We start from the raw sequence: 25,029 nt of genomic DNA, 5'->3' as shown, positions 1-25,029 counted from the left end.
AAACCCCTCGACCAGTCCTGTCCCACAGCTCTGTAAGCGCGTAATTCGAAATAGCATCTTTGCAGCCAATACATCGACGCCTTTTATCCGCTCAGAAAAACGGACCAATGGCGCTTCGAGCTTTGCACGACGGCCAATCAGAACGCAGCAGCGGTCGCGGTGGGCGTATCTGTTTTCTGGCCAGTGAGCGCTCAGAGTTGATGTTTAAACTGTCCGCGCAGGCGTGGCTACGCGCTCGGGGGGAGGGGTTTAGTGGAAGTTGCGTGGTCGAGTCAGAGGAGTTGTGTTTTAAACTGTACAACACTATTAGTTAACAGTAATTTAGTAGGTTAATCAGTAAAGCTGATTCTGTTCATTTAGGGTCTAGTATTCAAGATTTTAAACATTAATTTCAGTTCACTGTGAAGCTTTATTGCTGTAAGTTGACTTCTCAGATCCCTCCTTGAAATGAAAGCGGGCGGTAAGTAACTAACTTACTAAGTGATTGATTTTCAGTTATTCAACCCTAATAAGTGTATAATTACATATTTCGTCGACAGTTATAAACATTTCAGTTTCTATTTCATCATAATCAGAGCTGAAGTTTATTAAATAGCTAGAAAAATGTAGACTTTAGTTAGATATATTACTAACCCGTTAACCAGTAAGTTATGTATTTGGAATAAACTTTATTTACCGAAATATTAATATTCTATGAATCATTACAATGTTGGTGAAGTTGTTTTTAGTAAATACTAATATAATATCTCCTAAATTTTGGTCAGTTATCCTCTGTCCCATGACTGGTTTATCAATAAGGAGGGAAAACTGGCTAACCTTAGCGAGCATGTCAAAACTGCCATTGCAAAGCAACAAAACTCATCGTTATTATATAAAATGTGTGTTTCCTAGTAATATTAAGAAGCTTTAAAGCATTTTAGACTCAAAAACGATGTAAATAATCTCTCTGGGTGACTTATATTTCGCAATGCAGCTTCCCAGTGTAACTTACTATCATCCCAGGCCAGTACCACGGTAATACCTTGTTTTATTGGTCTTGTACCATGGTAATACCATGATATTCTTTGAAGTACATTGGTATAACATAAATATCATTGCTTATGATTATAGAGCTATATAGGCACCATAGTGTGCATCTAAGTACAATGTTATAGTGAAAAATATAGTGACAATATGGTATTGTCATCTCTAGGCCTATACAAGTATGTTACTAATAAAGCACTTTTTGCATTGCTCAACCAATTATCTTTTGTGTTTATTTATATTTAATGGCCAATTTCAATATCTAGTGGGCGGATTGACCAATATTTAGAAGACATGCCATATAAAATGCAGTTTAATGCTGATGAATATGAATAATTCTGTTGACGAGAGACACAGTTATTAATATCGATCATCTCAAAATGGCCAGTTAATCGGCTAGGCCAATGAAACGGCGATGAAAGAAACAGTTGCAAAATTGCAGTTCATGAAGACTGTAATTGCATTTTCAGTTTCTTTATTGCATTTTGGATGCAATGTGCTTGTGTTAATTGTGAATTTCTTCTTCCTCATCTCCAGTGCTCCACTGTCGATGTGCCAAATGTTTCTCTCTGCCTGTCCGGAAGCGGGTGCGAAAGCGTGCATCTGCCATCACGCTGCTGTCTCTTCCTGAAGAGCTGCTCCTGTGTGTCCTCCAATGCCTCTCCGCTGAGGATCTCCTCGCCGTCAGAGCTGTTAGTCCAGCCAGATGCAAGCATCTAACATTATAAAGCCGCCATTACCAAAAAGTGGTTTTCTAATGGTGAATGTCATTTGATCCCACAGGTTCATTCTCATCTTCGAGACATTATTGATAGTAACTCAAGCGTCTGGGCACGAGTGAGTTTCAAAGACCGCTGGCCGGCCCCTGATACCGTTTGGTTGTTTGAGAGGTATGATATATACCAACATTTTCACCAGTTTCCACCCTGTTTTCAGTTGTTTGTGACCACAGATGAGGACCTTAAAATTAATTTGCTTGTGATTCACATTAATTTGTGAAATTTATTCAAAGCAAGTGCATCGAAAGGACCTCGTGTAGATAGATTCACTGTAGAAATGGTTTGATTTGAACAATTTTCAGGCATGGCAAACACTTTTTTTTTCAAATTCAATTATATTTCCAGGTTTTAAATTACTGTGGGAGCTAGGGCTGCATGATAAATCCAAATAAAACCAAAATCACATTATAGCTTATAGTGCTTGAGTCACAAAGACTGTTATTTAATTAAATAAATATGTGCTGCGTGTTTCAAAAATGAGTTTATTTCTCAAAATAAAAGTTTGGTGGTTTAACATTTTAAAATGAATAATTAAGACAATATATATATATATATTTAGAGAGAGAGAGAGAGAGATTAGTATTATTATTTAATAGCTGTAATGTAAAATGATTAGGCAAGGCAAGTTTATTTAAATATAACAAACGGTAATTCAAAGTGATTTACATTAAAAAGGAATTCAAATAATCACAATAGATGCACAAGAAATAAAGTAGAGAATAGAATGATTTAATAAAAATAAATAAAGATGATTTTATATATATATATATATATAATTTAAAGTGTGATTTGTTTATAATTATAGCATTTATTATTTTAATATTATTTTATGTTAAAAATTCTTTAGTTTTGCCTAAATTGTGCTTGCTAGTGCCTGTTTGATATCCATATTTTAAAACTTATTACTTTCAAGACAGATTAGTACAAGTTTTTTTGTTTTTGACTTTATTTTTAATGTCATTTGATTTAATATTTCTCATTGTCTTCGACAATATCCAGAGCTGCGGAGAAAGGGAACTTCGAAGCTGCTGTGAAACTAGGGATTGCGTATTTGTACAATGAAGGACGTAAGTTTCTGCTCTCATTCCCAGTGTTCCTGTGTCTTTATGGATTGATTGATTGAAGGTGTGGTTTGGTTGATTTAATTGTCTGACTACTGATCAAAGCTGTAATGACGAGTGAATGTTCTGCAGCTTCGCTCAGTGAGGAGGGACGTGCCGATCTGTGCGGCCACATGGCGTCGCGGTTCTTCAGTCTGGCCGAGAGCCTAAGGTCCCCGCTCTCCGACCCGTTCATCTGGCTCTTCATCCGGCCGCCGTGGTCCATGTCTGGCGGCTGCTGTAAGGCTGTGGTGTACGACCGACTCGAAGCTGAGTGCGAGACCAACCTGGTGAGTCATGCCTGAATATCCCAGCATTCATAGCCACTACACCTCCTCCGGGACCAATGTTTCTGTTTTCTTTTATTAAAGGAATAGTTCACCCAAAAATGAAAATTCTGTAATTAATTACTCACCCTCATGTTGTTCCAAACCCGTAAGACCTTCATTCATCTTCGGAACACAAATTAAGATATTTTTGATGGAATCTGAGAGCTCTCTGACCCTCCCATAGACAGCAAGGGTCCTTACAAGATCAAGGTCCAGAAAAGTGCCAAGATGATCGACAAAGTAGTCCATGTGACATCAGTCTGTCAACTGTAATTTTCCAAAGCCAAATATAATGATTTTATTCCACATTTTCGTCTCTGCTGTTTCTCTTGTGGACACGCGTTTATGACAGTACATGACGCAAGCGCTGATCCAGATCCAGCGTGATGACGTTGAACACAAGGCAAAAATATGTTAATTTGTGTTCCGAAGATGAATGAAGGTCTTACGGGTTTGGAACAACATGAGGGTGAGTAATTAATGACAGAATTTTCATTTTTGGGTGAACTATCCCTTTAAGATATTAATGTAAGCATTAAACTTACTTGAATTCAATATGAAATGGCTATTCACATTTTAAAAGGGATATTTAATCAGACAAAATTCTGATTGGGAACTATAACCAGAATATTTTCATTGATTTATTTATGTGTGTGTTTGTGTGTGTGTGTATATATATATATATATATATATATATATATATATAATATATGATTATTTTGCATGTAATGTATTTATTAATTGACTTCCCATTTTAAATATGAATTGCATTTTATATGCACATTTCTAATGTTACAAAACTTTTCTATTTACAATAAATGCTGTTCTTTTGAACTTTTTTTATTCATCAAATATTCCTAAAAAAAAAAAACATTGTTTTATGCTGCAAAAACCTTTTTTCAGCATTGATAATAAAAGGTTTTTAATAAAAAAAAACTAAATACAGCACCAATAAAAAAAAAGCCAAAAATTCAGCTTTGCATCACAGGAATAAATTCCATTTGAAAAATTATTCAAATATCAGTTATTTCAAATTGTAATATTTCACAATATTACTGTTTTTACTGTGTTTTTTGATTAAATAAAATACATCCTTGGTGAACATTAAAGACTTATCTAAAAAAAAATTACTGATGAACATTTAAATGTTAATGTGTATATCTATATAAATAAAATACACAATAATTGGTAAATATTTATCTTCCATATTTAATGATTTATTCATTTGGTTTACATTTTATATTTAAATTTATATCTTTATTAAAAATTTTAAATGTGTATGTGTGTGTGTATATATATATATATATATATATATATATATAATTTTTTAAAATATATATTTTGTCAATTTTGGGTAATTTTCTTTCTACAAAATTAAAAGAAAATGTGTTATTATATTTGCAAGATTTGTTACCATCTCATTATAAATATTCTAATTTCTCTTTCTGCTAATTTGTCTTTCCAGGGCCGGAGAGGGACGTTACTGTATTGTCTGGCTAGAGTCCTTCAGCTGTTTGACGTGAGTGTCGATTTAAAACTCGATTTAAAATGCAATTCTGTTAAGAGAATGATTGTGTAAAAAGATTCTAATAGACTTCAAAGATGGAATCTTATTTGTAGCATCACTGAATTGCTTGTTCTCAAAGTCGAGATCCACGAGATGCTTATAGACAACCTGGTCATGTTGGGTTTGGGTTGCTCATGTTATGTCTTCTGTGAAGGGGTTTTATCATTTGTACTTCTTACAGTCAGAAGGTCCTAAACTTCTCTAATCAAAACCCCTCAGACTGAATCCATATCAAATGTTAAACACGGTTTGTGACTCTGTGTTTATCAGGATGAGGAGAAGCGTGATGAGGCTACGGCGATGCTGAGGAAGTCGGCGCATTGCGGGAGTGTGCAGAGCTCGTATCTGCTGTGGGAAATGAACCGCGGGACGTCGGTAAGAGTTTCCTCAGGACTTGTTGATCATTGATAGTCCTGTTTCTCTGCTATTGACGCTGATGGCTGGTTTGATAATCTGTCTGCAGACGGCTGACCCCGGCAGGTATCTGCAATGTATGCGCACGCTCAGGGACTACTCTGCCAAAGGATGCTGGGAAGCTCAGGTGACTGCAGAAAATGTCATGTGCATAGAAAATTACATTCAAAATTGACCTCATTTGGTTTTTTGATGCATATTTTTAATCTTAATGTGCGTGATAAAGTTATTTTATTTTTTGCAGAAATATTTATTTTAAATATGTAACATAAATATATATTTACATAGTAATGTATATAATATTATTTTCTCTTTTGTAGACCAGAATTATTTTTTTTCATTCCATGTTCTTCATTTCACTTTCATTAAGAATCAAAGCAATTACTTGTTTTTAATGAATAAAATATTTAAAATAAATATTTATTTTTAATATATAAAATAATATTGTATATATTATGTAAATATATACTAAAATATATTTATTTTGTCCTTTGAGGACCAAATTTTACCTTCTATTTTCTTTTCTTTTGCATTTTATGTTCACCATTTCATTATTATTATTGAGAATGAAAACAATTGCTTGATTTAAAACAAAAACAAATTATGTATGTAAATATTTTAAGGAAAAATGTTTCTTTACATAATTGTATACATTATTGTGTAAATATATTTATATTGTGTGGACCAGATTTAGTTTTAGACTTTGTTCAGCATTTCATTTCATTATCATTGAGAATGAAAACAGTTACTTGATTTTATTTTTTAAATGTATAAAAATATTTTAAACGATATTTCTTTCAAGTATATGAAAGTGAAAGGGACGTGACATACGGCCAAGTATGGTGACCCATACTCGGAATTTGTGCTCTGCATTTAACCCATCCAACGTGCACACACACACACACTGTGAACACACACACCGTGAACACACACCCGGAGCAGTGGGCAGCCATTTATGTTCCGAATAACATTTATGTAAAATTTATATATTAAAATATATTTATTTAGTCTTTTGTGGACTGCATTTAGTAAAAAAAACAACATTTTTTTATCACTTTTATCAGATTTGTTGTATTTATTAGCATGAATAAAGCCATGGTAGATGGTATGATGCTGAATTGTAAACAAACATCTTGTCTTTTGTTTGACAGCTCAGCTTTCAGTTTATTTTCATGTTTGTGTTTGGTGAAGTCATTACCAATCATCCGTCTCCATTATACCTCCATTCTCACGATGCCTGTTCTCTGAGCTCATAATGGAAGTGCACGGCCTGGGAAAGCTGCGTCATAATTCCTGTCATCTCATCTGGAGCTTTTCTCTGCCATTGTTGACATTTATTTATAATAATCAGCAGCTGTGCCAGATTGAATGCCACTCTGAGTGTGTAAATAAGCTTGAATGGGGGCTTCAAATGAAGAGTGATCTTTTTAATGCCATAGTCTGTACATGTGTGACGCCATATTGAACACACACATATTCTGTTTGTCTAATTTGCCTGTTCTGGTCTCCCAGCTGGCATTTGCGAAGTCATGTGGCACCACAAACCCTCTGGGTCTGGAGCCGCGGGCCTGCGCTGAACTCGTGGCCCAGTTCTTCCACTCCGGACCGTCGCCCCTGAGATACCCACAAAACCTGCAGGGACAGGACATCACCACTAAGAGGTACAACATCAATGCTTCAGATGACCTCCTGATTCAAAATTATCCTGTAGTTAATAGACATGGAAAACCTGGAACTAAAAGAGCATTTTGTGATTTCTAGTAGGGATGTTCTGATCGATTGGCCGGAGATCGGTATCGGCCGATAATCACATTTTATGACTCGATTGGTACTCATACATTTGGCCGATCTCACGAACCGATCGCAATTTGATGATGTCAACGCGTGACGATGTATATGATGCGTGGGGACATATGCTGCAAGTCATCTCCAGTGTGGAAATGCTATAACGTTTCGAGAAACAATGAAAAATTTGTTATGTCGTGTATGTTTTGCATGATGATATGATGAATGGGTGGTTCATTTTTAACAGCAGATTCAGTGACGTTAGAGCTGATCTGCGCATCACTGCACGTGTCTGCAGAGCCCAGGCTTTACGGCACGGGCACTGGAGCTGATCGCGGCTGCTCCATGAACATTTATTTATAAAACATAATATCTTCTTTGGCCATATTAGCCTACTCAATAGCATTAACAGAGGCTTTACTCCTTTTAAACTTTATCTGGAATGTCACTGTTTCTGTCACTGCAACTTCCCGATCAGGCGAACACACTCACACACAAAAATGAAATCATCTGCCTAATGAAAAAATGTATTTTAAAAAAATGTAGTTAATATTGCATCATTTATGATTTATTTTATCCACCCGCGACCCACCTGCAAATAATCAGAATGCATTTTTTATTACCCGACCTGCGGATTATCCGCAGCGCCCGTGGATAACCGTGATCAAACTACTCCGTTTTGTTCTTTCAGTAGTTTTAATGTTTCTATTTCTTTTTGCCTCTTCAGTCTTATATTGAACAGTATTAAACCTTATAAGTTACATCAGACTTCTCCATATTGGTGTTTAAATATATATAAATGTACTTAGCCTACAGATTAATGATGCTAAATGTAGATCAGAAACGTCTTGTTACATCTGGTTTGAGTCGTAGGTTATAGAATAGATAGATAAATAGATAGTAAGAAAAACTATATTTGCAGCATTGTTTTTTTTTTTGTTGCTGTATTTTAGTGAAAGTAATCTATAATTTTGCCTCTCGCCATGTTTCTGTCGTTGTTAAAATAACTGCGGAAGCTCTTGAACTTGGTGCCGACGCATGTCCGGAGAGAGAGAGAAAGTGCACGGAGTTGAAAGGGCTCGAATAAAGCGTGTTTAGCTTTAGATAAAAAATACTAGAGTATATAGCGCAGAAAGATATTTACCATAAACAACCCGGAGCGCTTGTTATGTGAATCGCTCTGCTGTTGACATGCTGCTCACTTAAAATGGTGCTGCTGTTACGGCTCGCGGTCCGGACGGATGCCGGGTTGCTTTTAAATATTCACAAGTCCTTTTCCTCGAGTCGAGTAAAGTCTGGAGTCATTTCAGGTCAAGTCAAGTCTGAAGGCTATAAACATGCGACTCGAGTCCAAGCCCATCTCTGCCTTGGGTTGCATCAGAAACATTTTGTTTGCATTTATTTTTGTTTTATATTGAGTATCTTGATACACATGTTATGAATAAACACCATTTTAAAGGAATATTAAAATTCACTGTATAAGGAATAATTTTTGTGATTATTTATATAATATTATTACATATGCTATATAAAGCTTGAAGCATTAGAATCGGCATCGGTATCGGCCGATCACCATGACAAGAAATCGGTACTCGGTATCGGCTGCAAAAGTCCTGATCGGAGCGTCCCTAATTTCTAGGATTGAAAAGTTACAGTTGCAGATTTTTTATAAATTGTTTTGGTTTTCCTCAAATTTAAAAGATTTAGAAATGTGTATTATTATTATTAGTGTTATTATTATTATTATTATAAGTAATATTTTGAAGTGAAATTAAAATAAAGATTAAATAGAAAGATTAGAAATGTTGCTTTAGCAACTAATCAAAATAAGTGGCTAAATTACTAAAAAACAACAACAGCAATATAGAAATATTCAAAAAAGAAAACTAATAAAAATGAAAATTTCTAAACAACACAATTACTAAAACAAAGATATTTAGAAATATTTTATAAAGACAAACAAAATTACAAAAGCACATAACAAAATGTCTAAAACTTAAATCTACAGAAATATTTAAATATAAATGACCAAAACAAATAACAGAATTAAACTATATAGAAATGTAAAACATAAAATAAAGTTTATAACAAAAATACTAAAACTTAATGTTTTAGAATTATTTTAAAATCTAATACAATAACAAAAGCACTTAACAGTTCATACAATTGAAAGCAAAATAGAAATAATACTAAACATATTTATATATATATATATTTATATATAAAAATAATAAAATAAAAACACAATAAAAATGACAGAAGCGCACAACAAAATTACGAAAATGTAAAGCTATAGAAATTTAACTAAAAATAAGACAAAAGCATAGGACAAAATAGGACAAAAGCACATTAAATTACTATAGAAATACTGAAATACTATTAAAAATGCTAAAAGCTAAATCAGATTTATTGAACAAATCCTTGTATCCTTTGCTTTTTTTTGGATCCATGTTTCCCCCTCATCACTCCTGTATTTTGGCAGGTATATTCTGGTGGACTGGCTGGTGGAGGTGACCACTATGAAGGACTTCTCCAGTCAGGTGCTGCACGTGACCATCGGCTGTGTGGATCGCTATCTGAGCCTGCGCTCGGTACCCAAGGCCCAGCTGCAGCTGCTGGGCATCGCCTGCATGGTGATCAGCACACGGTGAGCCGACACACACCACATAGACGCCCTGTGAACGCTGTTTCTGTGCTCAGCTGAACTCTCTCTGACTCGTCTGACCCCTCAGATACATCAGCAAAGAAATCCTGACCATCCGCGAGGCCGTGTGGCTCACAGACAACACCTATCAGTACGAGGACCTGGTGCGCATGATGGGGGAGGTCATCTCTGTGCTGGACGGGAAGATACGGGTCAGTTAACATAACCTTGAGTCTGAAGTTCAGAGTTCAGTGCCAAAACTGAGAGAGCTGTGTTCTTACGAGGCATTTTAAGAGCACATTGGCCATTGCAACGGTTATTCCTGAAGGCATTGCGATGCATTTAAGAAAAAAATGAGACCAGAGGGATGTCAAATATATGCATTTCATTCAATACTGACAAGCAGTTTAACTGAAATTACAGGAATATACAAATATTATATAAACTTTATTATAGGTATCATAAAATATAGTTTTTTTAGATATAACTAAAATATTATAAAAAAATATTATTTTATATAGTAATATAATAATTTATTATTTATAATTATAAATTGATTATTTAACTTTACCCTTAGAGCATTATATACTAAAATATATATATTTTTTAATAAATCTTGGATATTAAATCATATAAAATATATGTACATTTGTAATATTTATAGTTACAAATGGGTTATTTTACTCTATTTTTTAGTATTTTATACTAAAATATATAGTTTTTAAAATAAATTTGATAAAAAATATATAGCAAAGTATTTAATATAATATTATATAATTTTTTACTTATTTCATTTGTATTAATATACCTCATCTATTATAGAATTATATTACTCTATTGGAGTATTATATACTAAAACATTTTATAAATGTGACCCTGGACCACAAAACCAGTCATAAGGGTGATTTTTTTAAAATTGAGATGTATAAGCTTTCCATTGATGTATGGTTTGGTTTGTTAGGATAGGACAATATTTGGCTGAGATGCAACAATTTGAAAATGTAGAATCTGAGGGTGCAAATAAATAAAAAATATTGAGAAAATCACCTTTAAAGTTGTCCAAATTATGTTCTTAGCAATGCATATTACTGATCAAAGATTACGTTTTGATATATTTCCGGTAGGAAATGTTCAAAATACCTTCATGGAACATGATCTTTACTTAATATCCTAATAATCTTTGGCATAAAAGAAAAATCGATAATTTTGACCCATACTATGTATTGTTGGCTTGCTACAAACAGACTTTTATTTAGAGTGCTAAGCTGCATCCTAAAATAAAACAAAAAGAAACTGGAAACACTTGTCAATTAAGATTAATTTTTGTCTTTATATCTGATACTTATGTTTACGTTTCCAATAACTGATATGCAGAATCAGTGTTTTAAGACTAATTTTGCATTTGATAATAATAATAAAAAGTCAATGTGACTTCCTGTTGAAAGCACAGCAGTGCAATGACAAAGTACCAAATGGTGCCATTTTATCTGTAATACAGATATTTAAGAACTAATTACATGGAAGACAGATTATCAGTCTGTCTCTAATAAAAGATTATCTCACAGATGTTCAAAGCCAGGCTTTCTGAGCCTTAAAAGAGGCTCTTTTTTCATTTAGATTACCTATTTAATGGTGCTTTTGTATTGACTAACTAATGAAGATGTTAATGTTGTGTTACAGACCCCCACAGTGCTGGATTATGGGGAGGTGCTGCAGTCTCTGCTGCCTGTGGAGCGGCGCAGCTCTCACCTCTTCAGCTACATCTGTGAACTCTCTCTGCTCTGCTCGCCCCTCACCGTCCCGGGACCGGCCCGACTCGCCAGCGCCATCCTGCTGCTCACCCGAGCGCTACACAACTACGGTACTGCTGCCGTCACACTGAACACATGAAGCATTAGGGATATAACGATTCACTCAACTGACGATTCGATTCGATTCACATTTTGATTTCACGATTCGGCTTTCTCACGATTTTTTTTAACAAAATGAGATTGAAGACAAAATATACAGTAAATGAGAAGGTGTTCTTTTACTAGGCTATTGCAGCACGTTTCTTTGTGAAATTGAAATATAACAAAACTAAATTGAAATTTTAAAGTGCCCCAATTATGGATTTTTGAAAATTACCTTGAAAATTTATTTTTTGACAAGCACTTTTTTACTGTACCCAGTGGAAAACCCCCCCCAAAAGTGAACCGTACCGTGCCGTACCATGCAGTGGAAAAGCACCATTATACAGGAAGGAAACAGTATGATCCTTACAACAATTTAGTCCAGGAGCTGCAGAAAAATAGCAACGTGCCAACAATGTGCCTGAACACACCTCTTTTTTAGACCAGCACGCCCATGAGTGCACAAATGGGCGCAAATGCATTTGCTATTTAAACAACGTGGCGCACGACAGGAAAATTAGAAATGCGTCGGGCTGAATCTAGCAAAAACCCTTGTGCCGGGTGTATGATAGGGCCCACAGTGTTTCCTGAGTTACCGCTGTAAACAAGTATATGAACACGATTTTAATATGCATCGTTCAGAGCCAAGATGAAAAGAAAATACCATGTAAACTTTTCTAAAGACAGTCAGTTCCCCTCCTATAAACTCCTACTCCAATCGTATCGTGATTTGTTTGGCATCTCAACTTATTTGAATCGATTTTCAACCGGCTCGCGGTTCATCGTTACATCCCTATGAATCATTCCACGAGCCTTATTCGAGGTTTTCTAATGTGTGTTTCTCAACAGTTCCCGTGTGGCCTGTCCAGCTGGAGGAAAACACCAGCTTCTCCAAGCACGACCTGGTCTCCTGCGCTTTACTGCTCTATGTCAAGTGGTGAGTGTCCGTGTCAATCGTTATCCGTCTAATTAATTCATACAGAGGACGTTTATGGTTATTCTGAGCCTGAGAGAAGCAGAGTTCTCACAGCATTGCTCTGTTGTCGTTTATCGCGGCTGGTCTGTTTCCTCCTCAGTGTTTCCATCGAGGCAGTAATGTGCAGTCAGGCAATCGTTATGTTAACGAGGTGTTAACGAGTTATCTGTGCTTGCCGCTTCTGCCCTTTGAGGCACACAATCAGCGGCTGCTTTAGCGCTCCCCTGGGTTTGAGAAGTCGCGCCCTTGTTGCTGTAGGGAGATTAAACTCCTGTCCCGCAGCGTCTCGGGAAGATGCACACATCGGCCTTTTTCAACCCTAGTAAGCAGCCTTGCTTTGTACATAGACAGCTCCCTTCTAAGGCAGCATCTTCGCTGAAGAGGAACCTTATATGTGGCTGATTTGAAACGCTGTTCTGTAGCATGTGATGGACTGTTATTATTATTCATTTTTATATTGTTATAATGTTTGCTATCGTCATGAATTTTTAGTTATTTATTTTAGATTATTAGTTATAATATTTGCTGTTAAACTAAACCCAAAACCATCAAAAAATTGCTACTTGGAAAAAAATGCTAACTAAAATAAAATCTATAAGTCAACTTATCTAATTTGTTAAGTTGAAATACTAAAGTAACTAGTAAAAAACACATTTTTAAAAAGCACAAAGTAATGAAAATGACAAGCAAAACATTACTAAACAACTAAAATTAATGTATTATTACATGCAATGTATTAATATGAAATTTCATACCTAAATTAATAATACAACCGATACAACAACATTACTAAACAAGCATACGATGATAAATTATAACTAATAACACATTTAACTAATAATTTGAAAACAATTATTATAAACAAATCATAATTACAAGTAATCTAATATAAACTCATATTTGTTATTATTATAATATTTGTAATCATAATTTGTATATTATATTTTGTATCGATTATTAGTTATAATATTTATAATGATTATTTTTTATTTCTAATAAAATTGTTGTTTACATGTATTAACAGAAAATATCATTCAAATATTAAACAAATATCAGTTATTTTAAAATAACACTGATTATAATTTATATATTGTTTTATGTGTTGTTTTATATCAGTATATCAAAAAATTAAATATAAATCGATTCTGAGGTAAACTTTTTTTTTTTTTTCTCCCACCCCTAATTGTTAGCATTATTGCTAAGATAAAAATGTTATTCTGTAATCAGCAAAAGTAAAACGCTGTACACAAATACTGTCTGCAAGAGCATTTAAACAAAAACCTGTTTTCTTTCATTACTTTTCTACGGAAGTTCTAAGCGGCCATGCATTATTATTGATTTCCTTCTTGTTTTCTCGTGATCTCGACATTAAAACTCATCACTGTTTCTCATTTACAACGACGTAGCCCATTTATAATGTGCATCTTTCTTATTTTTTATCTTTTTTGTTAATAAATGTATATTAATAAGATATACAATTTAGTTCAGTGATGTTATACAGTGTTGTAATATTTAGTATTTTCTACATTTCTTTGTGAACCACACACACACGAAGCTTGTAACGCACATGATATCACAGCATATCCTACATGACTAATTAAAATCGCAAACAAGTTATTATAATCTTATATACAATTTAATTTTATTACATATAATTTTAAACGAACGAGGAAAATGAAGTGAGTTTAATCCAAGACGTTTTAGAATAGTTCTTCTAAGGTGCTCCGTCTGCGCTTGCGGCGTTAAATGCTTTGTTGTTGGACCATTTAAGCATGTTAATTACACAAAATGTTTAGCATAGCCTAACTCTGGACAAAATCAGCAGTGTTTGATTAGCCTATTTATTTTATTGTAGACGTCATTTCTATATCCTCAAGATACAGTATAAGAGCGCACGGTTATCTGTCGATCATTTGCGCCTCAAAGGGGGCATTCCAAAACGCTTAACGTTGCTCGGTGCGTTAAGAGAGTGTTTTTAAAAGACCAAACTCAGTAAACACATTTTTAATAAATTATAATAGCCTATGTACAGACAAGCAGATGAGTCGAGGATGCGAACGCAACACGTTTTTTTTATTGCCTAACTGTTTTCTATGGGTAAAACGGTTAACGCGGAATTAAACGAATTGCGTTCTTATTATGGGCTTATTTGTTTGTCTGTACATGGAATGCTTTATTAATGATGTGTTTACTTAGTTTGGTCTTTTAAAAACACTGCCTTAACGCATTAAGCCTATTCTATGGGAAGAAAACGGTTAACGCGGAATTAAACGAATTGCGTTCTTATTATGGGCTCATTTTCTTGTCTGTATGAATTACTGTGTGTATATACTGAGTTTTGTCTTTTAAAAACACTCAATTAACGCATTAAGCCAGGTTAAGTATTTTAGAATGTTCCTGTCAAGGTTGCGTTCGTTACTGTAGCAACGGTAATGTCGAAATCATGAGAAAATTAAGTCGTGATAACGAGAAAACAACTTTTGTCATGTTGAGAATAGATCACGAGAAAACAAGAAAGAAAAAAATTATAATAATGTATGGCCGCTCAGAACTTTTCAGTTTCTAATGAAATATATTTCTCGTTTCCTGTTTCCTCCTGCCGTCTTCAGTGTTCATTGAGCTTGCAGTGCATGCTGGGATTGTTTTCTACACTGAGCATACATTCAAGGACAATGGCTTTTGCCAAAACAAGGCGTAATTTTCCTGCCTACAGGTTGGTTTAGACCTTGATGCTTTAAAAAAATTGTAGCGATGCCGTTGTCTTTTCTTGTGGGTCTTCAGCGTTTTCTTGTACATTACGTTTCCGGCGCTGACTTTTATATATTGCTCTGCCATTGTCTTCAGATCTCACAAGCTGAGACAAGTTACAGCGGTTTCTCTCTGAGTGATCTTTTGAGTTGAAGAAGCGGGATAATGAGCCGATGTCACACTGATATTGAGCTCAGTGGGGTCCTAAATCGTGAGGAGCAGGTTAATGTAGTTTGGTTGAGGATGCGGGTGAGATTGAGCTGTCTGCTCTCTCAGTGGAGATGAATGCTGAGCAGTCGAGCGAGTTTTGATCTGCCCTCTACAGTCTTAATGAAACACTTCTGTCTCAGGTTCAGCTGTGACTCACTTCCTGACCCTAAACTTTTATTTTTCTGTTTTATAAAAATAAATGCTTCCAAGTTACATGAAATGCTTGAAATCTGCATGATTTGACATTTATGAAACTGTGAATGTAAAAGTAAAAATGTTAAAATAATAATAATATTATGATAGGATTTGTTTTTTATGGTTATATATGGCCTGTAAGATGTAAATTAATTACTAATATATCTAGGCTAATATAACATTAATATTAATAAACATTATATGATAATTATTATAAATTATAATGGTTATAAACTGCAACTAAAATTTTTTTTATATCCAATAATTCAATAAATAATGATTACAAATTCTAATATTTACTAATAGTGCTTTTGTATTCTAATTTTTGTGATCGTATAATTCATTTAATGTGTCTGTTTTTGTATCAATTAGTGTAACGACACGTGAGTCATGGGGATCCATTTGCAAGGCTTTATTAAAACGAGTGGTCAGAAACAAGCATGGGTCAAACATTGGCAAACAGGAATATATATGGCAAGACAAAGAGTAGTCCTAGGGCAAGCGTGGGTTTTAGATCGGCGAACAATATTACGGGCAAGGCAAAGAGAGATAATCCAGGTACACAGCAATAATCCAAACAAGGTACAAACAAAGTACGAACGGCAAGGCAAAGGGTAAATCCAGGAAACACGGGCAGGTATCAAACACGAGAAAACTGGCAAGGAAAGACTATAACAACTGAGTGGGCTCCGTAGAGTAGCTATCGCTAGGATATACGCTAAACAATACTCGGCAGAGAGGAAGAGGAAGTCCATGGTTTATGTAGGGTGTGTGATCAGTGCAATCAACTGTGTGTCGTCAGTGCAATGGATGATGGGAATTGTAGTCTGAGGTGGCGTGCAACAGTTAATGTGGTGCAAAAGTCCAGTGAGTGACCTCTGGTGGTGAGTTAACGGAAGTTCATAGACCAGATTCATGACAATTAATATAGTTATATTTATCATTACTAGTTATATTTTTTAATTATTTTCATTATTGTTGTTTACATATGTTATAATATTTATTATTACTATTATTATTATGTTTATATATTAGTTTAAAATATTTTATTTTTTAATATTGTAATATTCAGAATATTTATTATGAAATATAATTTTTATTATATGTTTTAATATTAGAATGTTAGTAATATTTTTTATTATACTATTTATTTTATTAATTATGAGTTGTAAAAAAAATTAATGTTGTTTATATGTATAACTAGTTATATAATTTTATTTATTATTAATTTAGTTATTAAATATTTTATTTATTATGCATTTGATTTTTATATTTAGCGTGTGTGCGTGCATGCACACACACATATATATATATATATATATATATATATATATATATATATATACACATACATACACACTTATTATTTTAGAATATTTGTAATCTATTATTAGTTAATATATTTTTATTTATTTTAATGTTATTATTAGTTTAATATTATAACATCTTGTTTACATAACTTTTTTCATCATTATTAATTTAGCTATTAATTTGTTATTTGTTTTTATATTAGTTATATTATTATTACAATTTTAGTATAAATTTATAGTTTGTGGTTTTATATTATTAATGATAATTTGTCGTAATTTTAGTTTATATTAAATTATTATTATTATTTACAAAGTAAATGATTTGGTTTAATGGTGTCTTTAAAGCCTCTTGATTTCTAAGAATACTTTGCTAGTCAGAAAGTATTTGTGTTTTTGCTTTGACAAGCTCATCAGTGGCTGATAATTGCCCATCAGTCGTGACCAAAATCTAGCAAAATGTTTATTGTTTCATCATTTTCTGTGGTCTGCATCTTTACAACGTTACAGCTAATGCAAAAATCAATAGCTTTCAATCGAATCAGAGTCTTATGCTCAGTCTCACTGACGTGACTCTCTCTCCACTCACAGTTTCGGTCAGGATGTGCCCAAAGACTACAGACACGAGTCTCTGACCGGAGTCAAGCAGCGGTTTGAGGATGACGCGTATCATCAGATTAGCAGAGATGCGGTGAGTGTGCTCAACTCCTCTCAGAGTCCGCTGTAGTTCATCCAGTGAAGTGTGTGTGACGTGAAGTTTGTTTCTGTGTCAGGTGATGGGCTTTAAGGAGCTCTGTCAGGTGCTGGAGGTCCCAGAGGTGGAGCCGCAGGTGGAGGCGCCCAGCACTAGCAGTCAGCTAACAGAGATGCACACCTTCCTGTCCTCTCCCACCAGCAACAGCAAGAGGTGGGAACTAACGTACATATGCCTGAATCCGTCTAGAGATGCAGGATAACGATAGTGTTTGAACCCTGACTTTTTACATTTTTCATGTGTAGCCTATAGTGAGTAACGGTCTTCATCTTGTGAGCACTATCTTGGAGTCACAATATTACTACATGAACACCAAGACCGTTTGAAGAAACATCAAATTTGATTCATTTCAGATTGTAGGGGGCGCTGTAATTTAAGAAAATCCTTTAAATTCTGTAACTCTAATGGTTGAAATTTGCCACGATTGTATACACAATTTATTCTTCTACATTTTGCATAAGTTTTCTTTCTTTTTTTTCCATGTGCTAGGACCCTGAACGATAATAGGGAAAATATTGTATGTCATATATAAACAGACAAATCGTGATAATTTAAAAATGATTGTTTGTTAATATAATGTTAGTTAATTGGTTATGTCATTCGTTCCATTTTTTTTTTTACATGTTATTTTTATTTTATATTAGGTATATATAATATAATCCGTATTCTTAGTTAAATGTATGTTTTTGTATGAATTATTAGTTATATTATTTGTTATCAGTAATTAATATTTTTTATTATTAAATAATAATTGCATTAATTGTAAAACATTTAAAATTATTTTAGTATTTATTTTTAATATTTATTTATTCAAAGTAAATTATCAAGGCTGCTTAATTTAATTAGAAATAATGTTTTACAATATTACTTTTTTTTAAAAATATAAAGTAAATGCAACCTTAGTGAGCATAATTTATTTATTTATTTATTTTTTTTAAACATCTTACTGACCCAAACATATATTTGCCTGCATCAATGCTTACATATTTTCAAAGTATTGAAAGATTGGGTTAAAGTATCTGATTATTTCTAAAAGTAATAATCTTTTTTTTTTTCTAAAAGTGTTTTCTGTGCCAAGTTATGAATTGATTAACCTGCATCAATATTTTTGAAGTTAATGTTTAACTTGTTTGTTTTAAAATGTTTTTATGGCTGATGTCAGATGACGCATGTGAAATGACAGTTTTAGAGTGAATGCTGTTAAAAAATTAAACAATACATTTTGAAGATTAGCCATCATACATATTACTGTTCATTAAAAAAAAATTCTTCCAGATTTCTGTCTGCCAAAATATTTATATCAATGCATTTCTAATACTGATGTTTTTTCTGCATCCTTAAGATGTTGTTTTGTAAAATGTGGGTGGAGAACAGATTATTTGAATGCATAGTTTTTTATAATGTTTTTGTTGATCAGGAGGCGCGAGGACAGCATGCAGGAGCACCGGGGCAGCTTCCTGGCCACGCCCACAGCCGAGCTGTCCACTCAGGAGGAGATGCTGCTGGGAGACATCCTGGACTGGAGCCTGGACACTTCCTGCTCCGGCTACGAGGGCGACCGGGAGAGCGAGGGCGAGAAGGACGGAGAAAGTGAGTGGGGGGAAATGGCTCATATATCATGTACATCATATTCTGAATCATCTTCCATAAAAACAATTAGACAAAACCAGTTGTTATTGATGCATGAGTCACGACATCTTGAGTTCATCAACTTGAGATTCATATTGCATGGATTCTGAGCAGCCACTTCAGTTTTAGTTCTTTTTTTTATAGAATATATTTAAAAATTTGCATATACATTATATAATTTTTAATGCAAGGCAAGTTTATTTATATAGACATTTCATACACACTGGTAATTCAAAGTGCTTTACATAAAAGGAATTAAAATAATCACAACAATAAAAGCAAGGAATTAAAAATTTGAAAGGATTTAAAAATAGAAATAGAAAAGGATGATACATAAAATACAGAGCAATCAGTTTGAACATAGCACAGTGCTCATTCACTAAATAAGACTAGTACACCTAGAAACTGCCCTCGTGTCATTCCAATCCTATATTTCCTTTACTCTGTGAAACTTGTTTTTTCCCACTAAAACGTGTAACAAACTTAATTAAAAATGTATTCAATTAATTTGAATTCATTAAATGATTTATTAAAATAATTTCTTTATTAGAAATATTAAAAAAGTTTTAATTATTGAAATTCTTAAATAATTTGTTGTTAACTTAATACTTTTTATTAAAACATTTGTCTTCATTGAAAAATAAAATCATAATTGTTTCATTCATTGTTAAATTAACTGAAAAACGAATTACTCTTTAATTAAAATGATTAAATAAATGAAATTCGTTATTTAATTAATTTAATAATAACATTGTTAATATTTCATTCATTGAAAAATATTTTTTACAAATTATTAAAATTGATTATTTCCCAATTAAATTAACATGAATTAATATTGAAATCATTAAACTGATTATTTTATTTGTTAAATTGTTTAGACAATGTATTACTAATTAATATTATCATTTAATTTGTTATATTTAAAAAAATATATAATAATTTTAATTAAATTATTAAAACTCTTACCTTCAAGAAAGTGTTTAAAAATGTGATTATTATAATCAAATGACAGTTAAATCTGTGGCTGTTCCTCGCACAAAGCTCGGCTTGAGAAGATTTGAAATAAAGCACACAGCATGTATGGGTGACTTATGCTGTTTTGTCAAATATTACAGAATCTTGTTGAAGCACAGACTTAGTTTTTTGTTATTATATTATATTTTTTTGCTTTATTTTGTGCCTTATGTACAAAAAGAAAATGCTACAATGTGAGCAAAAATAAATAATGTACATTTTCGTGGCTATTTCTTTTAAGTTTCATGATATTTGAATAGTCCAAGCACCTCTTCGGTCCCACTCATTTAAGTCTGAAAAGGCAGTTTGATGAGTAATTGAATCTCTTTCTGCCACAGTATCGGCTATGGAGGTGCAGATGGAGCCGGCGGTCGAGTCCGCTGACAGAAAGATGCATTGTTGCGCACTCTCCAGCGATGACGACAACCTTTGTGAAGAGCCCACTGAGGAGGCGGCAACGGGCGGGAGCGATAGACCCTGGACACGCCACCTATCCTCCTCCTCATCCTCTTCTTCCTCGAGCACCTTTTGCACAGACCGCTGCAGCTCGGGCTACTCGTCTATCCAAAGCGGTCCCAGTCCATCCGTCTCTTCTTCTCTGGTCTCTCCCCAAAATCCCGCCGGTTTCTGTCTCCTGCTACCTTCCGCGCAAAGGACTCGCCGACAGGTGAAGAGGAAAAACACGGCGGCACACAGTGGAGGAGAGGCAGAGCGTGATGAGGACGCAGCCAACGTGGCCTTTCTTAGCCTCTAATTGATTGACAGGAAGCTGTCATCCCTTAATGCATCACTTCCTGGCCGCCTGCCAGGAGCACTTTGGTTCACGGGTGCTGATGGTCTTTATCTCAGAGCAGCGAGAGTGAGATAAAGCGGCTGAAATGTCCATTTCTGAGCTTTAAATACGATTAGAAGAACAAAGTCATGTTTTTTTCCTTCCCATAATGCATTTCACCTCAGCTCCCGATGGCGGGAGCGCCTTCGCCCGACTGTTGCTGTTGACAGGCAAAGGGATTAATGCCTCAAGTGTGTTAAAATCACTGGAACTGTTGCTGTTTTTGAAGTCTTTTGTACATTGTTACGTCTTCGTATTTAAAAAGCGGACTGTTTACATAAAAGAACTTAAAGTTTATCAAATATGTTTTTTTACGAAGTTACATGCAGCTATGGAGAAAACCCACTCAGTCCATGAAGTTTCATGCTAACAAATGCGCTGTCTGAACAAAACTGGTTCATTTACGTGGATGTTTCTCGTCGCGTATTTTGATTATTTATCTGGAACTGGCCTGAACGACTCCAGTGTTTTTATATTTGCGCATTGCTTTGTGTTCGCCACAAATCTGCCAAAGTTCTCGCATTAACGACTTTCATACTGTTTTTCTGCTTGATACCACTGATGTTTTGACCTGTGAAACCTATGGAAGCATGTTTCCGACACAGAGTAAAAAAATGCAACTATTTCTCACATTTGTGAGTTAACATCTCGCAGTTCTGACTTTTTCTCAGAATTGAATGAGATGTAAACTCGCAATTTTAAGAAAATCAGAATTTAGATAAATAGTTTTCCTCAGAATTGTACTTTATAACTCACAATTGTCAGTTTATATTAAGAACAATTGTAAGTTTTCTAATCTAAATCAGAACTACACAATGTAAACTTGCAATTGTAAGAAAAATAACGAATTGTGAGAAATTTGCAATTGCAAGGGGGAAAAAAATTAAATTGCGAGTTTATATCTGTCAGTTCTGAGAAAAGAAGTTAGAATAGCGCAATGTAAACTCTCAATTGCAAGGAAAAGAATTGCGAGATATAAACTCGAAATTGTAATAAAATCTGAATTATGATATATAAATTTGCAATTGTGAAGGGAAAAAACTCTGGATTTCAGACTTTTTCCCCCCTCACAAAAATGAAATTATATCTCACAATTCTGACTTTTTTTTTCCCAAGAAAAGAAGTCAGCATAGCATGATGTAACCTCATAATTGCGTGGAAAAAAAGGTCCAAATTGCTATAAACTTGCAATTGTACGAAAAAAGGGTCCAAATTGTGAGATACAAATTCGCAATTACGAGGAAAAAAAAGGTCAGAATTCCAAGTTTATATCTCGCAGCTCTGACTTTATAAGTTGCAACTGCGTACTTGTATCTCAAAATTCTGAGAAAAAAATAATAGTCAGAATAGTGGGATAAAAAGTTGCAATTGGCCTTTTTTTTTATCCTGTGGCGGAAATGAGCTTGCATAGAAACCTCTAAACGTACAGTAAATCTGTATGAATTTTTCACATACTTTTACGACAGATCCGATGCAACAGCCGATGAATGTGATCGTTTGCCATGCTTTTTCGTAATGACCTCTGGAGATTCCGAGCACTTTTTATGACCCAAAACTTTATGAGTCTCGAAGTTTTATCTTTGTATATGCTTGAACAATCAACTGTACGTATATATTTGTGAGTGTTCGATCGTGTTCATCTGTTTGAGGTTATGACACTAAAAGCATTAAGTTATTATTTTTGCGCAGGTCTTGTTGGTACTGTATGTTGAACATCACTAAGGATTGCAACTGTAAATAATTAGTTCTTGTGTTTACGTGTAAATATATAAATGTATGAAGCTGTGAAAGGCCATGTGAACTTAAAAACAGACGCGTTTGTTATATTCTGAAAACCACAATAAAACAATGCAGTAGTTACATTTGCATGACCGCTGTGTTTCTCTTGCATACAGATGGGAACTTGTGGTTTGCAACCATTTCATGTCTTTCACTGCATATTTTACACCATTTTGATTTAGTATCGCTAAAGATCACACTTTATCTGTGATTTGGTGACCTCATGAGCATGTTGCTGGTTAAACTGTGGTTTCATTAAAAGATTAATAATGTTAGTCAACAATTATTAACAGTTGTGGGTCACATTAAACACACAAAAAAGGTATTTTTGGGTCTGTTGCACTTGAATGCTTGCATAAATAATGTGATCCAAAATGTGCATGTTTAAAAAATTGAAACTAGTAAAGAATATATATATATAGGAAAAAATAGATTGTTATGTTTTGATTACGGTATTGAATTCAAAATTATATAATATTGGAACATGCAAATGTGTTATTCAAATCCTTACGGATAAAATGGGTATATATTTGCATGGTTTTAAAAATTCAGCTGATAAAGGCACAATGCAACACACATAAATGCATTTTGTATTCGTTTGATGAGAAGATGCATGGTTTGTATATGTATATATGATAATAATAAACGATGGTAAATTAAAAATAATAATATATCAAATAAAAAGGAAGGTGAGGTACTGGCATTTTCACGCAAAGCGCCGGTCACGTGACCGCAGGCAGCCGCCCAGATGGAGCAGATCACGTGACCGCGTTTGTTGCGTCCGCTGCAATGTCATCACCATCACCATATTCCTCATTATTATCGCCCTTATGAGCGATATTTCCCGACGCAACGCATCCGTGGCAGGGCCGAGCCGATCGCGAACATTTATTCAATGCTTCCCGCCTGAAAGAGCCGCAGTTGGAGCCCTGTGCGGGACAGAAAGACGAGTGAAAGGTGAGCTGCGCGTCGTCTTTTGTGCTTTTCTGTCGGATTTGAGTCAATAAACAAGTTCTTGATTCAATCACAAGACCCCTGCAACGTTTAAGCAAATGAAAACCATAAGACGGAGACGTTTGATAGAAAACACTGCTTTAATTTCAAAATAAGCGAATGCAAACACGACGTAAATAAAAGCAGACAATGCAGAAAAATGGCATAAAGTCACCAGACAGACAAACAGGCTCCAAAGCTGTATCATCGACGCTAATATTAACCCTGCCGTCTGTGTAATATTGACATGCATTCACGAGCTGTGCTGCAAAGATGACAGGTGCAAAATAGTCACCTACATACTACTCACAGATACAAACAAGCAGTTTATTTGGGGTCAAAGCAGGTGAATTGGGACACTTAAAATGTGCTATTTTGTGATCATTATATGAGGAAAGCTCATAATATAGTACTAATATTTGAATCTGAATATTAATCACCTTTAATGGTGTTTAAGATTAGTCACGATTAATCGATTCAGAAATAGTTATGTTTGCATACTATGTGTGTGTACTGTGTATATTTATTATGCATTTGTTTATTATTTATTATGTATTTTATTTATATATATATATATATATATATATATATATATACATAATTATACACAGCACATGATTAATCGTGACTAATCGTTTTGTAGCCCTAGTTGGAAATGACATTGTAGTCATACTCATTTAGATAAATATCTTAAAGCGATTTGTCACCCAAAAAGGAAAAACCTGTCATAATTTCTCTCCCTGCACTTGTGCCTTTCTTCTGTTGAACGCAAAAGAAGGTATTTTGAAGAATGTTGGTAACCAAAAAGTTGACGGAAGCCATTGACTTCCATAGTATTGTTTCCTTACTGTTGAAGTCAATGGCTACCAGCAACTCTTTCATTTCTAACATTCTTCAAAATACCTTCTTTTGCGTTCGACAGAAGGAAGAAACTCATACAGTTTTATAGCAACTTGAGGGTTAGTATATGATTGCCAAAATTTTTATTTTTAGGTGAACTATCACTTTAAGTAACTTTCAGTAGTCTGATCACATTGTGCAATCAGAAGTGAAATAAAT

The 25,029-nt window shown here is 34.1% G+C and overlaps 2 protein-coding genes across 2 annotated transcripts in view; both read left to right on the top strand.

Moving 5' to 3' along the window:
* Positions 1-217: 217 nt before the first annotated feature.
* LOC306860911 (cyclin-F-like) lies at positions 218-23,301 on the top strand. Its single transcript, XM_079402932.1, has 17 exons — positions 218-460; positions 1,561-1,715; positions 1,807-1,913; positions 2,802-2,869; positions 2,996-3,192; positions 4,697-4,750; positions 5,069-5,173; positions 5,262-5,339; positions 6,725-6,873; positions 9,480-9,644; positions 9,730-9,853; positions 11,322-11,502; positions 12,383-12,470; positions 17,561-17,660; positions 17,743-17,876; positions 19,141-19,313; positions 20,705-23,301. The coding sequence occupies exons 1-17, from the start codon at positions 448-450 to the stop codon at positions 21,118-21,120; spliced, it is 2,307 nt and encodes a 768-aa protein (XP_079259058.1). The 5' UTR covers positions 218-447; the 3' UTR covers positions 21,121-23,301.
* Positions 23,302-23,727: 426 nt separating this feature from the next.
* Positions 23,728-25,029, top strand: part of LOC306861797 (phospholipid-transporting ATPase ABCA3-like) — a 58,132-nt gene continuing 56,830 nt past the window's right edge. The window contains exon 1 of the mRNA XM_079404279.1: positions 23,728-23,934. The gene's annotated coding sequence lies outside the window, so the exon portion shown is untranslated. The remainder of the gene's footprint in view (positions 23,935-25,029) is intronic.

The sequence above is a fragment of the Barbus barbus genome (genome assembly GCF_936440315.1).
Source record: "Barbus barbus genome assembly, chromosome: 4".
Classification (NCBI taxonomy): domain Eukaryota; kingdom Metazoa; phylum Chordata; class Actinopteri; order Cypriniformes; family Cyprinidae; genus Barbus; species Barbus barbus.
This window is presented reverse-complemented; position numbering and strand designations above follow the sequence as displayed.